Genomic DNA, 16,109 nt, shown 5'->3' on the forward strand with positions numbered 1-16,109 from the left:
AAAAGAATTTTAATATAGAAATTCAGAACAGTCCTTACAATCCTTAGAAATGAACTAGTGAGATGGTTACGGATTTGAACATCAAGGATCGCAACCATCAAAGATCCTAGCCACCAAGGACCGCAGCCTCCAAAGGTCCCATATCCCCAACATCCAAGGGGCCCCCGCCCCCCCCCCAAAAAAAAAACATTTTTTAAGCCCCTTCCCCCATTTTCTTATACTTTTTTTTTGTTTTTTTTTACTTTTTTTTATTTTTTTAACATTTATATTTTTTCAACTTTTTTTACATGTCTTCGAATGACATGAAACATACTTAAGGCATAAGAAATTCAAATTTAATATTTTCCAAACTGAAAATGAAAGTGGTATATATATGTTAGTCAGGACCTTTAATATTAGAAAATAGTGTTTGTAGTAACACTTTTTTTACTGAATTTTTTTAAACTGAAATTATTCAAATTTTTTTTACGTATCTTAAAATAAGATGAAATATGCTTACTGTTCTACCAATCGTACTCTGTGCTTGCTCAGAGACACGATACGGCTTTCGCACTGGTACTCTATGGCCGGTTATCGACACTACCTAGTTTATTGCATGTATTAAATCAGTATTTTTTGCGGAGTGGAACGATAAACACATACCTCGTATCTTTAAAAAAGTGAAGATGGAGCATTTAAAGAAAGTGAGTTCACATGATAAAATCATCGTCACGTTGAATGCTGACAAGGAGAAATACCTGATCTATGAAACAAGTACAAGTGGTAGCAGTATTGGAAATGTATGTGTACGTTGTATTTACAGCGAGGAGTTAAATTCCTTTGGAGTACCCAAGAATTTCAATCGTGTTAATGGTGGATAGGAGAGAGTAACATTACCAGATAAGTTAGTGCTCAAAGTGAATGCAAACATAAAAATAATCGTCGATGATCGGGGAGAACTCCTTGTTATTGTTGCTGGTAACAAATTCCATGTTGATACATCCTATTGTCATCTTTCCGGTATTAAAATTTTAAAGAAGACAAGAAGAAGAAAGGCATATTCCTTTACTAATTTCATTTATCATATATTATCTATTTGTCGAAACTATTATCTGTGTAAAAATAATGTGACAATAGACAGTGAAATCGCAGGCAAAATAAAAAAGACATTGGCAGACAATATCATCAATGAATATAAAGATGAATTGATGGAAAGTGAAGAGCAAGTAAACGTTATAATTGCTATTGACCATATAGTCAAAGAGAGAACATGATGAATTATTTTATGGAACAGATTCAAAATGTCGAAAGTTGTTCAATGATGCTAATAATGTATAATAATGTATTTAACATATTTTTATATTAATATTCTACATGTCGTTATTTCATTAAAAATATCTTATGCATTACTTTGTTAAGTATTCATTATTTTTAGGCTATGCTGGAACATCAAACTTTCAGAATATCTATTAAAAAGGTCAGAGATGTAAGAAAAGTAATTCTCAGAGATAAAGATACTACTAGCATGCTCATAGCTGATATATTAGAAAATTAGATACTTTGACAGAACTTTTACCAAAGTGTGAGAGAGATGAGATGAATTTTTTATCAAAAATTTCCACAGAAAAGCAAACACCCATCCTGACAAACAGCAGAGAGAATTTTAGTTTTCAGAAACAGGAACATCCACGTTTAAAATACATCTGTTTCTATTAATAATATTTGATTTTTTAATAAAGCTGGGTTATAGTTTTTAGAAATAATAGCATCCACAATTGAAATATATCAGGTTTTATTAATAATATTTGATTTTTAATAAAGTAGGGTTTTAGTTTTCAGAAATAGGTTTTAGTTTTCAGAAATAAGAATATCCACGTTTGATATACATTTAATTAAATTAATAATATTTGATTTTTCTTAATAAAGTTGGGTTTTAGTTTTCGGAAATAAGGACACCCACGTTTAAAATATATCAGGATTTACTAATAATATTTGATTTTCTAATAAAGTAATTTCATTGTTGAAATCAACGATAAACCCATTTTACAAGTTGAAGTACTCATCTTTTTCACTCCCAACATTACTTTACGACTTTTTGCATACCCCAACACCAAGATATACTTTTAAAAATGCTATATAACATTATTTCAGAACAACTTCTTTTTTGAATATTCCTCTTAAACATTTTACAAGTTGAAGTACTCATCTTTTTTCTCTCCCAACATTACTTTTCAACTTTTTGTATACTCCAACACCAAGCAAATACTTTTCAAAGGGGTTTATTATATTATTTCAGAACAAGTTCTTTTCTTAATATTCCACCTAAACCTGTTTTACAAGTTGAAGTACTCATCTTTTTCACTCCCAAGATTTCATTACGACTTTTTGCATATCCCAACACCAAGTAAAACTTTTCAAAACGCTTTTATTTTATAATTTCAGAACAGCTTCTTTTCTTAATATTGCTGCGAAACCTGTTTTACAAGTTAAACTACTCATCTTTTTCACTCCCAACAATACTTTACGACTTTTTGCATACCCCTACATCAAAAAATACATTTCAAAAGGCTTTATTATATCATGTCAAAAAAAGTTTTTTTCTTAATATTCCTCCTAAACCTGTTTTATAAGTTGAAGTACTCATCCATTTTCACTCCCAACATTACTATATGACTTTTTGCTTACCCCAACACCAGGCAATACTCTTCAAAAGACTTTATAATAATATTTCAGAACAAGTTGTTTTCTTAATATTCATGCTAATCATGTTTTACAGGTTGAAGTAATCATCTTTTTTCACTCCCAACATTACTTTACGACTTATTGCATACCCCAACACCAAGCAATACTTTTCAAAAGGCTTTATTATATCATTTCAGAACAAGTTCTTTTCTTAATATTCCTCCTAAACTCATTTTACAAGTTGAAGTACTCATCCTTTTCACCCACAACTTTACTTTACGACTTTTTGAATACTCCGACACCAAGCAATACTTTACAAAAGGCTTTATTTTATTATTTCAGAACAAGTTCTTTTCTTAATATTCCTCCTAAACCCATTTTACAAGTTGAAGTACACTTGTAAAATGTAAAGTGGGTTTGTACAAGTTACAAACCCATTTTACACCAAGAAATACATTTTAAAAGGCTTTTTTTTACACTGCGTGTGTGTATGTGTGTGTGTGTCTGTGTGTGTGTGTGTGTGTGTGTGTGTGTGTGTGTGTGTGTTTGTGTGTGTGTGTGTCTGTGTGTGTGTGTGTGTGTGTGTGTGTGTGTGTGTGTGTGTGTGTGTGTGTGTGTGTGTGTGTGTGTGTGTGTGTGTGTGTGTGTGTGTGTGTGTGTGTGTGTGTGTGTGTGTGTGTGTGTGTGTGTGTGTGTGTGTGTGTGTGTGTGTGTGTGTGTGTGTGTGTGTGTGTGTGTGTGTGTGTGTGTGTGTGTGTGTGTGTGTGTGTGTGTGTGTGTGTGTGTGTGTGTGTGTGTGTGTGTGTGTGTGTGTGTGTGTGTGTGTGTGTGTGTGTGTGTGTGTGTGTGTGTGTGTGTGTGTGTGTGTGTGTGTGTGTGTGTGTGTGTGTGTGTGTGTGTGTGTGTGTGTGTGTGTGTGTGTGTGTGTGTGTGTGTGTGTGTGTGTGTGTGTGTGTGTGTGTGTGTGTGTGTGTGTGTGTGTGTGTGTGTGTGTGTGTGTGTGTGTGTGTGTGTGTGTGTGTGTGTGTGTGTGTGTGTGTGTGTGTGTGTGTGTGTGTGTGTGTGTGTGTGTGTGTGTGTGTGTGTGTGTGTGTGTGTGTGTGTGTGTGTGTGTGTGTGTGTGTGTGTGTGTGTGTGTGTGTGTGTGTGTGTGTGTGTGTGTGTGTGTGTGTGTGTGTGTGTGTGTGTGTGTGTGTGTGTGTGTGTGTGTGTGTGTGTGTGTGTGTGTGTGTGTGTGTGTGTGTGTGTGTGTGTGTGTGTGTGTGTGTGTGTGTGTGTGTGTGTGTGTGTGTGTGTGTGTGTGTGTGTGTGTGTGTGTGTGTGTGTGTGTGTGTGTGTGTGTGTGTGTGTGTGTGTGTGTGTGTGTGTGTGTGTGTGTGTGTGTGTGTGTGTGTGTGTGTGTGTGTGTGTGTGTGTGTGTGTGTGTGTGTGTGTGTGTGTGTGTGTGTGTGTGTGTGTGTGTGTGTGTGTGTGTGTGTGTGTGTGTGTGTGTGTGTGTGTGTGTGTGTGTGTGTGTGTGTGTGTGTGTGTGTGTGTGTGTGTGTGTGTGTGTGTGTGTGTGTGTGTGTGTGTGTGTGTGTGTGTGTGTGTGTGTGTGTGTGTGTGTGTGTGTGTGTGTGTGTGTGTGTGTGTGTGTGTGTGTGTGTGTGTGTGTGTGTGTGTGTGTGTGTGTGTGTGTGTGTGTGTGTGTGTGTGTGTGTGTGTGTGTGTGTGTGTGTGTGTGTGTGTGTGTGTGTGTGTGTGTGTGTGTGTGTGTGTGTGTGTGTGTGTGTGTGTGTGTGTGTGTGTGTGTGTGTGTGTGTGTGTGTGTGTGTGTGTGTGTGTGTGTGTGTGTGTGTGTGTGTGTGTGTGTGTGTGTGTGTGTGTGTGTGTGTGTGTGTGTGTGTGTGTGTGTGTGTGTGTGTGTGTGTGTGTGTGTGTGTGTGTGTGTGTGTGTGTGTGTGTGTGTGTGTGTGTGTGTGTGTGTGTGTGTGTGTGTGTGTGTGTGTGTGTGTGTGTGTGTGTGTGTGTGTGTGTGTGTGTGTGTGTGTGTGTGTGTGTGTGTCTGTGTGTGTACGTGTTTAATATGATGCTACAAGTGCAAGCTGGTATATGAAAGAGAAATTATGCCATATTTTTTTTATATGGTGATGTGACACTTCAATTAAGCTAAAAAAATAAAAAATTTCACTCTGACGCTTATCTTTTGTCAAATTTATCCCATGTATTCGAGAAATGGATGTTGATATAAAATTTAATCAAACTGATACTTAGATTTTGTCAATTTTATCCGATATACCTAACAAATGATGTTGATAAAGCATTTATTCACTCTGATACTTAGATTTAGTAAATGTTATCGCATGTATCCGAGAAAGGAATGTTGATATGGAATTTAATCACTCTGGTACTTAGATTTTAATCACTCTGATACATAGATTTTGTCAATTTTATCCGACATATCCGATAAAGGATGTTGATAAAGTATTTATTCACTCTGATATTTACATTTTGTCAATTTTATTCGATGTATCTGACAAAGGATGTTGATGGAAGCGGATTCAATCGATAAAGAATGCTAATGAAGAATTTTGTTAAATTTTTTTCATGATTTCCTGAATTAAATTTCTGTATTGTGTATCCAAGAGGTGAATTCAAGAAAGTTTGTTACTTACTTATTTACAATTTTTTCATAATGACATATCCAACAACTGATGTTAATAAAGAATTTATTCATTCTGATACCTAGATTTTGTCAATGTTATCCCATGTGTCTGACAATAGATGTATGCAAATTTCTTTTCTTACATCTCCGATGTTTTAATCGACATTCTAAACGTTTGATATGCTAGCTTACTCTAAAAATCATGAACAAATAACAATGTAATGCATAATATATTTTTAATGAAATAATGCTATGTAGAATATTAATACAAAAATATATTATGATACATTATTAATATCAATGATCAACTTTGGACATTTTGAAATCGCTCCATAAAACATTCCACCTTGTTCTCTCTTGATATTGTAGTTATTTTTTTCTCTTAGGTTGTAATCAGTAGAAAATTCATTATTTCATTTTGAGTCATACACAATTTTTACTGGTGTGTCATCGACAGGCTCAATATGCTTTTTGTCTTTGGTATTATTTGGTTCATTGACTGTTGAAGGCTGATTTTTAGTCATGTAAAAAAAAAAGTTTAAAAAAACTGCAAAACAAAACTTTAAAAAAAAATGGTCACTACAAACATTATTTTTCTATTAGTAAAAGTCACGACTAACATTTATATATGATTCTCATTTTGAGTTCGGAAAATATTAAATGTGATTTTTTTTTATGTAGTAAGTATGTTACATGTCATTCTAAGAGATGTTAAAAAAAAGTTGAAAAAATATATCGTACAAAAAAAGTGGGGGGGCCTGAGGGGGGGGTCAAAGGGAGGGGGATTGGTAGGAGGGGGTAGCAGGGGGCTCGGGAGGAGGAGGTTTGGGGGCAGGAGTTGGGGGGGGGTAAAAAGCTGGGGGGAGGGGGTCCTTGGGGTTGGTGTATGGGGACCATACAATACTTTTCAAATGGTAGTTGTGTATTATACCGAACACAGTTGAGATTAGCCCAAATACAAAAAAATATTCATCTCTGAATAGGAGTTAGTATTCCCTCAGATGGTTTACTATTTTCCTTTTGCTCAAGGCCTATAATCCTATCATAACGAAGATACATATTTAACATTAGATATGCGAACAGTCATGACTCTATCAGAAAACATGAGATTCAACTCCAAAACCATGGTTTTATGAACAGCACAAATTTTTATGGAAGGCTGATTCTTTTCCTGGTATGAAGTTATGAAATGCTGTCTGTTAATTAATTTGTTAGGCGTGGTGATTTCTATCTGTCTGATATCTTAGATTAACACAGTACTTGTCTTGTTGTATGGCGGGGGGACTGTCTGCTTGGATATATTATAGCTATATGGGGGGACAATCTGCTCGGAACTGTTATAGCTACATTGGCTACCTGTCTGCTCGGAACTGTTATAGCTACATTGGCTACCTGTCTGCTCGGAACTGTTATAGCTACATTGGCTACCTGTCTGCTTGGAACTGTTATAGCTAAATTGGCTACCTGTCTGCTCGGAACTGTTATAGCTACATTGGCTACCTGTCTTCTCGGAACTGTTATAGCTATATGGAGGGACTGCCCGCTTGAAAAGATTGACCTATCACTACTAGTGTATCACCATTCTAGTCTTTGACTTCCCATTGGTTCGTGAACCACCTGTATAACGAATTATTTCGTTATGCTAGTTAAGTAGTGATATCTCATAAATAAGGTATCGAAAAGAAATAATAACGACCATTCATACCAAATATGAATAAAAAATTTGTTTGAAGCGCCAAAACTAGACGGTTTTATTTTTATATTAAATAGAAAAAAAATATTCTTTTTTACCTGAAAGTAAGGAGCAACATTAAAACTTAAAAGGAACAGATATTGTTACGTATATAAAGGGGGTTGCCCCCTCATCAACACCTCGCTCTTTACGCTACAGTTTCTTAGCACTTTTAGAAAACCTTTTTATTGTTCTAATTAAACGACCCTTGTGTTTCAGGAGTCGTTCTTAAAGAATTAAGACAAAATTCAAACTTCAGCGTAAAGAGTGAGGTGTTGAGGAGGTGGGAACGCCCGTCATAAGCTTAATACTTTCTTTTCGTTTTAAGTTTTAATGTTGCCCCTTACTTTCACCTGAAAAATCTTATTTTTTTATATTTTGGATCGTTTTTTAAATAATGCCAGGAAATCTGGCCGCACCTCCTCGGATAAATCACCTCCCCACAAAAATATTCTCTAGACAATTCAATCCCGGTGAAAAATTTGCCCGGACAATTACCCTTAACTCCACGCGTAAAATTGAGAAATAAAAACCGAAAATCAGACATATAAAGGAATTTTGTATTGGAATTCTGGCAAATTCTGCCAGTGTATAATTTTCCCTGACAAGAGTAGGGAAGGGGGTACCAACGCTGTACGAACACCATGCTGTCATCTATAAAGGAGTATAACGCTGACGGGATATAATTTATTCAAGGATTATTGATCCACTAACGGGTCAATGACACCGAGGGGAACTAGATTTCTGAGAAAATAATTTGCATAATCGGCGGGGAATTATTGATCCACGAAGAGGAATTAAGAAGCAATATGGCAATATGGCGAAGGGGAATTAAGCAGCAATACACTACTGAAATATTCCAACTCTTGAATTTAAACTAAAAAAAAACAAAATGAACTCTGAAACATCAAGAGAATGTAACAGTGACAAGCTAAACCACGACAAACACTACTGAAATATTCCAACTGTTACATTTCAAGAAGAAAAAAAATCCGAAATGAATATTGAAACATTAAAAGAATTTAACAGTGAAAATATGAACCATTAGATAACATAACTTAAATATTCTAGTTCCTAAATCTTAACAAAAAAAAAATCTAAAATGAATTATCGAACATCAAACGAATGTAGCACAGACATTATAAATCACGACAAAGCATTACTAAAAAATTTAAACTCTTACATTTCAACGAGTTTAATCAAAAATAAAATGTGAAAAATTAAGACAATGTAAGTGTGAAAAGGCAAACAATGATAAAACAGTACTAAAATGTTCCAACTCTTACATTTCAATGAAAAAAAAATCTAAAATGAACTTTGAAACATCAAGAAAATGTAACAGTGAGAAGGTAAACCATAACAGAACACTACTGAAATATTCCAACTCTTGCATTTCAACAAAAAAATCCAAAATGAACTTTGAGACATCAAGAGAATGTAACAGTGACAAGGTAAATTACGACAAAAACTACTGAAATATTCCAACTTTTGAATTTCAACGAAATAAATCGAAAATGAACTCTGACAAATCAAGAAAATGTAACAGTGACATGGTAAACCGCAACAAAACACTACTGAAATAATCCAACTCCTACATTTCAACGAAAAAAAAATCAAAAATGAACTTTGAAACATCAAGAGAATGTAAGAGTGACAAGCTAAACCACTATAAAATACTACTAAAATAATATAACTCTTACATTTCAAGACAAAAATTTAAAGTGAAATTTGAAACATTAAGAAAATGTAACAGTGACAAGGTAAACCACGACATAACCCTACTGAAATAATCTAACCATTGCATTTCAATGAAAGAAATCCAAAATAAACTCTGAAAAATAATGAGAATGTAGCAATAACATGGTAAAGCACGACAAGCATGACAAGGTAAACCACAGGAAAACAGTACTGAAATATTCCAACTCTTGCATTTAAATGAAAGAAATCCAAAGTGAACTTTGAAAAATCAAGAGAATTTAAATGTGACCAGGTAAACCATGACAAAACAGCATTGAAATATTCCAACTCTTACATTTCAATAAAAAAAAATCTAAAATGAACTTTGAAACATCAAGAGAATGTAACAGTGAGAAGGTAAACCATAACAAAACAATACTGAAATATTCCAACTCTTGCATTTCAACAAAAAAAATCCAAAATGAACTTTGAGACATCAAGTGAATGTAACAGTGACAAGGTAAATCATGACAAAACACTACTGAAATATTCAAACTCTTGCATTTCAACGAAAGAAATCCAAAATGAACTCTGAAAAATCAAGAGAATCTAACAGTGACATGATAAACCACGACAAAACACTACTGAAATAATTCAACTCTTAAATTTCAACGAAAAAAAATCCAAAATGAACTTTGAAACATCAAGAGAATGTAAGAGTGACAAGCTAAACCACTACAAAACACTACTGAAATAATCTAAATCTTACAATTCAAAAAAAAAATTTAAAATGAACTTTAAAACATCAAGAAAATGTAACAGTGACAAGGTAAACCACAACATACACTACTGAAATATTCCAACTCTTACATTTCAACGAAAGAAAATATTTCAACCCAAGAAATCTAAAATGAACTCTGAATAAATCAAGAAAATGTAACAGTGACATGGTAAACCACGACAAAACACTACTGAAATAATCCAACTCTTACATTTCAATATAAAAAATCCAAAATGAACCTTGAAACATCAAGAGAATGTAAGAGTGACAAGGTGAACCACTATAAAACACTACTGAAATAATCTAACTCTTACGTTTCAACAAAAAAATCTAAAATGTACTTTGAAACATCAAGAAAATGTAAAAGTGACAAGGTAAACCACAACAAACACTACTGAAATATTCCAACTCTTACATTTCAACGAAAGAAATCCAAAATGAACTTTGAAAAATCAAGAAAATATAATAGTGACAAGGTAAACCACGACTAAACACTATTGAAATATTCCAACTGTTACATTTCAACGAAAAAAAATCTAAAGTGAACTTTGAAACATCAAGAGAATGTAACAGTGACAAGGTAAACCACGAGAAAACACTGCTGAAATAATCTAACTCTTGCATTTCAATGAAAAAAAAAATCAAAAATGAACTTTGAAACATCAAAAGAATGTAACAGTGACAAAGTAAATCATGACATAACACTACTGAAATATTCCAACTCTTGCATTTCAACGAAAGAAATCTAAAATGAACTCTGAAAAAATCAAGAAAATGTAACAGTGACATGGTAAACCACGACAAAACACTATTGAAATAATCCAACTCTTACATATCAATGTAAAAAATCAAAAATGAAACTTGAAACATCAAGAGAATGTAAGAGTGACTAGGTAAACCACTATAAAATACTACTAAAATAATATAACTCTTACATTTCAACAAAAAAATCTAAAATGAACTTTGAAACATCAAGAAAATATAACAGTGACAAGGTAAACCACGATAAAACATTACAGAAATAATCTAACTCTTGCATTTCAACGAAAAAGATAAAAAATTAACATTAAAACATCAACAGAATGTAACAGTAACAAGGTAAACCACAACAAAACACTACTAAAATATTCCAACTCTTGGATTTCAACGAAAAAATAAATCCAAAATGAACTTTGAAACATCAAGAGAATGTAACAGTGACAAGGTAAACTATAACAAACACTACTGAAATATTCCAACTTTTATACTTGAACGAAAAAAATCTGAAATGAACTTTGAAACATCAAGAGAATGTAACAGTGACATGGTAAACCATGACAAAACACTGGTGAAATATTTCAACTCTTGCATTTCAACAAAAAAAAATCCAAAATGAACTTTGAAACGTTAAGAGAATGTAACAGTGACATGGTAAACCACGACAAAACACTACTGAAATATTCCCACTCTTGCATTTGAATGAAAAAAAAATCTATATGAACTTTGAAACGTCAAGAGAATGTAACAGTGACATGGTAAACCATGAAAAACACTACGGAAATAATCCAACTCTTGCATTTCAATAAAAAACATATAAATTGAACTTTGAAACATCAAGAGAATGTATCAGTAACAAGGTAAACCACGAGAAAACATTGGGAGTCTAGGGTCATTGGAGGGGCCCGGGGGGCCTTTGGGGGCCTAGGGGGTCTTTTGGGGACCGGGGGGCCTTTGGGGACCAGGGGGGCCTTTTGGGACCCGGGGGGCCTATGGGAGCCTAGGGGGCATTTGGGGGGCCGAGAAGGCCTTTGGTAGCCCGGGGAGCCTTTGGGGCCCGGGGGGCCCTTTGGGGTTGCGGTAGGGGGGCCCTTTGGGGTTGGGGTAGTGAACCTCACAACACTGTTCAGATGGAACTTGTGTATTATAATGACCACAGAGTTTCACCCCAAATCATCTTCTAAATCATCTTCTAAAATCATCTTCTAAAGTATCTCAAACTGTTTCGCCCAAATCCTCTTCTAAAATGTCTCAAACTGTCTCACCCAAATCATCTTCTAAAATGTCTCAAACTGTTTCGCCCAAATTATCCGCTAAAACTAAATTCTGGGTTTTCTTTTGTTTCGGCATACCTGAGCTGTCACTCTTGAAATTGCTAGGAAACAATTTCCAGCGTTAATCTCTTCATCTAATAGGTTCTCCTAGCTAGACTATTAAGGTTTCGATAGAATATTAATTCCAGAATTTATCACTAAGCCTAATGACCAAAGAAGCTATATTTAAAAATAGAATATTAATTTATCTCTGTCACTAAAGACCATTTATCCCTCAAACCTGAAGATCATAGAAGCCATATTGATTCTTAATTCCCTTTCGTTAATCAATAATTCACCCCCCCCCCCCGATTATGCAAATCAATTCCTCAGAAATCTAGTTCCCCTCGGTGTCATTGACCCGTTAGTGGATCAATAATCCTTGAATAAATTTAATCCCGCCAGCGTTAGACTCAATTATAGATGGCAGCACGGTGTTCGTACAGCACTGTTACCCCCTTCCCTACTGACAAGTTCACCCCCAGGAAACTTCTCTCCCTATGGAAACTTCCCTTTGGAAAAAACTGAAGCGGAAAATTCGTCCCCGCCCCCATCTAAAAATGCCTGCGTAAACAATGGGTAAATTTTATAACTTTAAGACCTTTCCCCTGGGGGCTTGGGGGGGGGTACATTAGGTTTTTCTTATACACTGAATCTGATGGTGTAATCAAGATGCTACGACTTATAGGGGTTGTTTCCCCCTTTTTTTAAATCCGGCAAATTATCCCAGGCTCGTAGCCTTTGATGGGCAAAACTAAACTTAATAAAACTTACATATTTTAAATCCGCATAATAGGCCAATTCTTTTGATATATCTATTGGTATCAAAATTCCGTTTTTTAGAGTTTCAGTTACTATTGAGCCGGGTCGCTCCTTACTTACTTTTCTTAACCACGAACTGTTTTATAAATATTTTTTCTTGATTTTCACTTGTTAATTAGGTTTTTTCCGTTATTATATACAGATTTCATTTGAATCAAGAACTATACTAAACAGAAAAAAAAAGTTTTTTTTATGTTCAGTTCTAGTGTTTCACCGTTCTAGTGTTTGGCTTCCCATTGGCTCGCGAACCATATGTATAAGAGATCATTTATTTATTTTAATTAAGTAGCCCTATCCAATAAATAAGGTAGCGTAAAGAAATAAAAATGACAATAAATAATAATTAATACAAAAATAAATAGGAAATTTTCTAAAGTGTCAAAACTAGACGTTTTCGTTTTTATATACATTTTTTTCTGGATTTTCACTTCTTAACTAGAATTTTTACTCGTTATTATATTTCAATTTCATTTGAATCCAGAACTATGTTAAACCGAAAAAAGGAAAAATTCGATTAATACGAAAAAGAAAAAGTGAATGTAATACGTAACTGATAGGGACAATAACTGTTTGAGGATTTTTCCTGCAAGGGGGGCCAAATCAGAAACAGGGGCACTTTTCTGTGAGGGGCCAAAATTAAACTGCAGATCTAATATAAGCTTTATTTACATCTTTCGATTCTAAAATTGAGAAATAATTGTAATTAAACTACAAAACTCACCAATAAAAGTGATGTTCTATGCTCTGTAACTGCGGCAAGGCAACCCAGAAATACAGTCAAAATTGTGATAACTGCTCCACTTAAGATAATGGCAACCCCCTGACGGATCTGCTCAAATCTCAGGGTATTTAGAAAGTACTTCATGTCCCAATCGACATATATCCACATGGAAAGACCAAAGATGACAATGCCACAAAGCTAGTTAACAGAGAAATGAAATATTAGAACAACATTTACAGAGGGTAAGTTGCCCAAGTTCAACAAAAGGCATTAAAATGCTAATGCTAAAATGACTTAAACTGACGAAAGTGTAGAACAAAGAGGTAAAATCTTGAAAATGCGAGTCCTCAATTTTAGTGTACCCCCCCCCCCGGTCCCCTCTGAATTTTCAAGATTTGCCGTGTCTTTTCGATTGCTTTTGACGTAGTTAAAAATCTAGAAAAAAAAAGTGTGGATCGCTATAGCAGTTACTGTGCAACATTTAGGAAGGAGCATTTACGATGAAATAAAATTTCTGGAGATCATTATCAAAGAAAACGGGAGATATTACTTTCCTATAGTACTGTGGCAAATAGTATTCTTTGATTTAATGGGTTTAATGTATTTGAAGTATTTTTGTAAACCGACAACAATATTTCTTAAACGTTTGTCAGAAATGGCAGCCAAACTGCCCCAACATTTTTAGAATTTAACTAGTTCTTCGGTGTTCCTGTGTGAATCTTCAAGTCAGTAAAAAGAGTCAAAAATTAAAGCCCACTTGACTGGCTTTTTTTTTACCCAAACAACAAGCAAATAAAATGAACGACTTTTTTCGTGTGACAAGATTTGAGTCAAAAGGGGGACAATAATCTCTGTTTCTCTATGGTTCTATTACATCATTCTAGCTGAAGCCAAAGATTGTGCAACCCCCTGTACTTTTAGAAAATAAAGTGTGTTTCAGTTTTTGTGGCGAGAACGCTTCCAGCTGAGGCTATGTAAGAAATTTTTCCAAGAATTACTATGATTAGCTGAAGAATGTAGATTCATTTTGATATATAAGTAAATTATGGTTGTTAGAACTTGGATAATAGCTGTCACAATATGTTCTGTCTTAATCACGGCCAGTCTCTTATACCTGCACAGAATTATACCTCTAAAGAAGTATACCAAAAGTAATCATAAAGTAAGATACAGTAATAACACCCAAGACAGGTAATGGTATATCTCTATGTACCCAAGGTATACCTCTCGAAACTTCCCACGTGGATAGCAAAAATTGGAGGCGTGAGCACATGCGCATTGTTTAATCTAAAACGAGGCATGGTCCTACCTATCTCAACCTACAAAACCCAAGCCCAAAGTAGCTATTTGGTTTTCACTGAGACAGAGTCTTCCAGTATACGGTTATCATTGCAGCCGGACCAGCTGCAAAAGGAATCTTCCTTAGTTAGTTTCAGAAAATACTTGAGACACTCTTTGGAATCATGCGTGATGATAAAATAGAATCTTAATTTTTAATTAAATAAACTTTTTTAGTTGTTATTTGGCAGCCGAGCTACTGGTCACTTCATTAGAACTGCTTTTGTGCTAAAATAGACTTTCATAATTGAACAGCAGAACAGTTTGATATGAAACGATGACAGACAGGCTACCGCGATAGCACCAGCTTTCTGTCTCGAACTGATCAAAGCTGCATTAAAAAGGGATTAAGGACAGGAAGTTTACTTGGAAAATTTAAAAAGATAGAAAAATTACAGGGTTTAAGGGGGTTATTTCTACTGACCCCCTGTGAATATGTTCTTGTTATTTTTATACCAAAAAACGTCAACGCCACTTTTCAGGGTTGGGAAAATGACAAATAGCGTACAAAGACACTAACCGGCTTGTACAAATTCAATCCAAAGGTATAACCCAACAGAAAAAATCAAACTATTAAAATTTTAAATAAAAACTAATTAAGTTGACGTAGTGTGTAACATGTCAGGAAACCAACTTAATCACGGTTTCATTCGCCCTTAATTACATCCATGTTCAAAGATGAGCCTAGTCTCGAACTTTGTTGGGTATCAAAAGATTTTTATACGTAAGTGGTTGATAATATAATTTCTCAGTGGCCCTTCGAAGCCATGTTAACCGAAAAAATTACAATGGTACCTAATATTAAAGAAAAACAACGAGTAAAAGAAAAAAAAAGGTTGAATTTTACCTTAGACAACACCAACCAGGTTTTCAAGAGAAAACATAGTTTTAGCCAACCGGGGCAAAACTTTTGCGACATACAACACAACTACCTGCACCAATGGTACCGGTCTGGCAGCGTAGAAATAATAATACGCAGGCGAAATAAAATGTCACAGACTAAGCAAAAAATTGCATCCGAAAACAAAATTAGTCAGTAATAGCTACCTTTAGAAATTAACTAACTTTGCTACAAAACAATCCTAGTCTTTTCTGTAGTCTAGTCAATCTCGTATATGGCTAATGAAATTTCGGGTCATGAGAAACTTTGCAAAAACATGCATATCTGTGAATTTTCAACATTTACTAATATTAAATAAATCAAAACATACCAGTCCAACAAAGTTGTATGCAAAAAGGCAGTATTTTAAACAAGTTATCCTTCTCTCTGGGTCTCGCGCCATTTCGTTGTTCAAAACTACCCTATATCGAAACGACTGTTAACTAACCGTCAGCTCCGCAAATATTGGTTATCAAAAGTAAATTGAAGATAGCCAGTATAAAAGATAAGCCATTAGATTATCACCGCGTTATACTTTCCAAAGTACAATATAGATAAATAAAACCAAATTTAATGCTGTAGTCTTGTTTTAAATATTATTATTTTACGTTCTTAGTTTACACGTTAACTTTCCTGTATTTGTTTACGATCTATTCGCTCTTGGTCATCCCATTTGTTCTTTTCTTAAATTTCCACCAAAAAACGTGATTTTGAATTTTGAGTCGTTCAAATAGTTTCCGTAATGATAAGTCTAGATAAATATGAAAACGTTTCTTTTCCTTAG

At 34.5% G+C, this 16,109-nt stretch overlaps 1 protein-coding gene across 2 annotated transcripts in view; it reads right to left on the bottom strand.

The window, feature by feature from the left end:
- LOC148953369 (tetraspanin-2A-like) overlaps positions 1–15,802 on the bottom strand; it is a 74,053-nt gene extending 58,251 nt beyond the window's left edge. The window contains exons 1-2 of one of the 2 annotated variants that reach the window (XM_089088503.1): positions 15,657–15,802; positions 13,108–13,305 (exon numbers count right to left, since the gene is read on the bottom strand). In XM_089088503.1, coding sequence (XP_088944629.1) covers positions 13,108–13,305; positions 15,657–15,728 — 270 coding nt within the window. In that variant the 5' untranslated portion in view covers positions 15,729–15,802. The remainder of the gene's footprint in view (positions 1–13,107; positions 13,306–15,656) is intronic. The other variant, XM_089088504.1, reaches the window with a different exon arrangement.
- Between the last annotated feature and the right edge of the window lie 307 nt (positions 15,803–16,109).

Source organism: Artemia sp. Qi Xiang Cuo, chromosome 4 (assembly GCF_049724085.1).
Source record: "Artemia sp. Qi Xiang Cuo chromosome 4, ASM4972408v1, whole genome shotgun sequence".
Lineage (NCBI taxonomy): Eukaryota > Metazoa > Arthropoda > Branchiopoda > Anostraca > Artemiidae > Artemia > Artemia sp. Qi Xiang Cuo.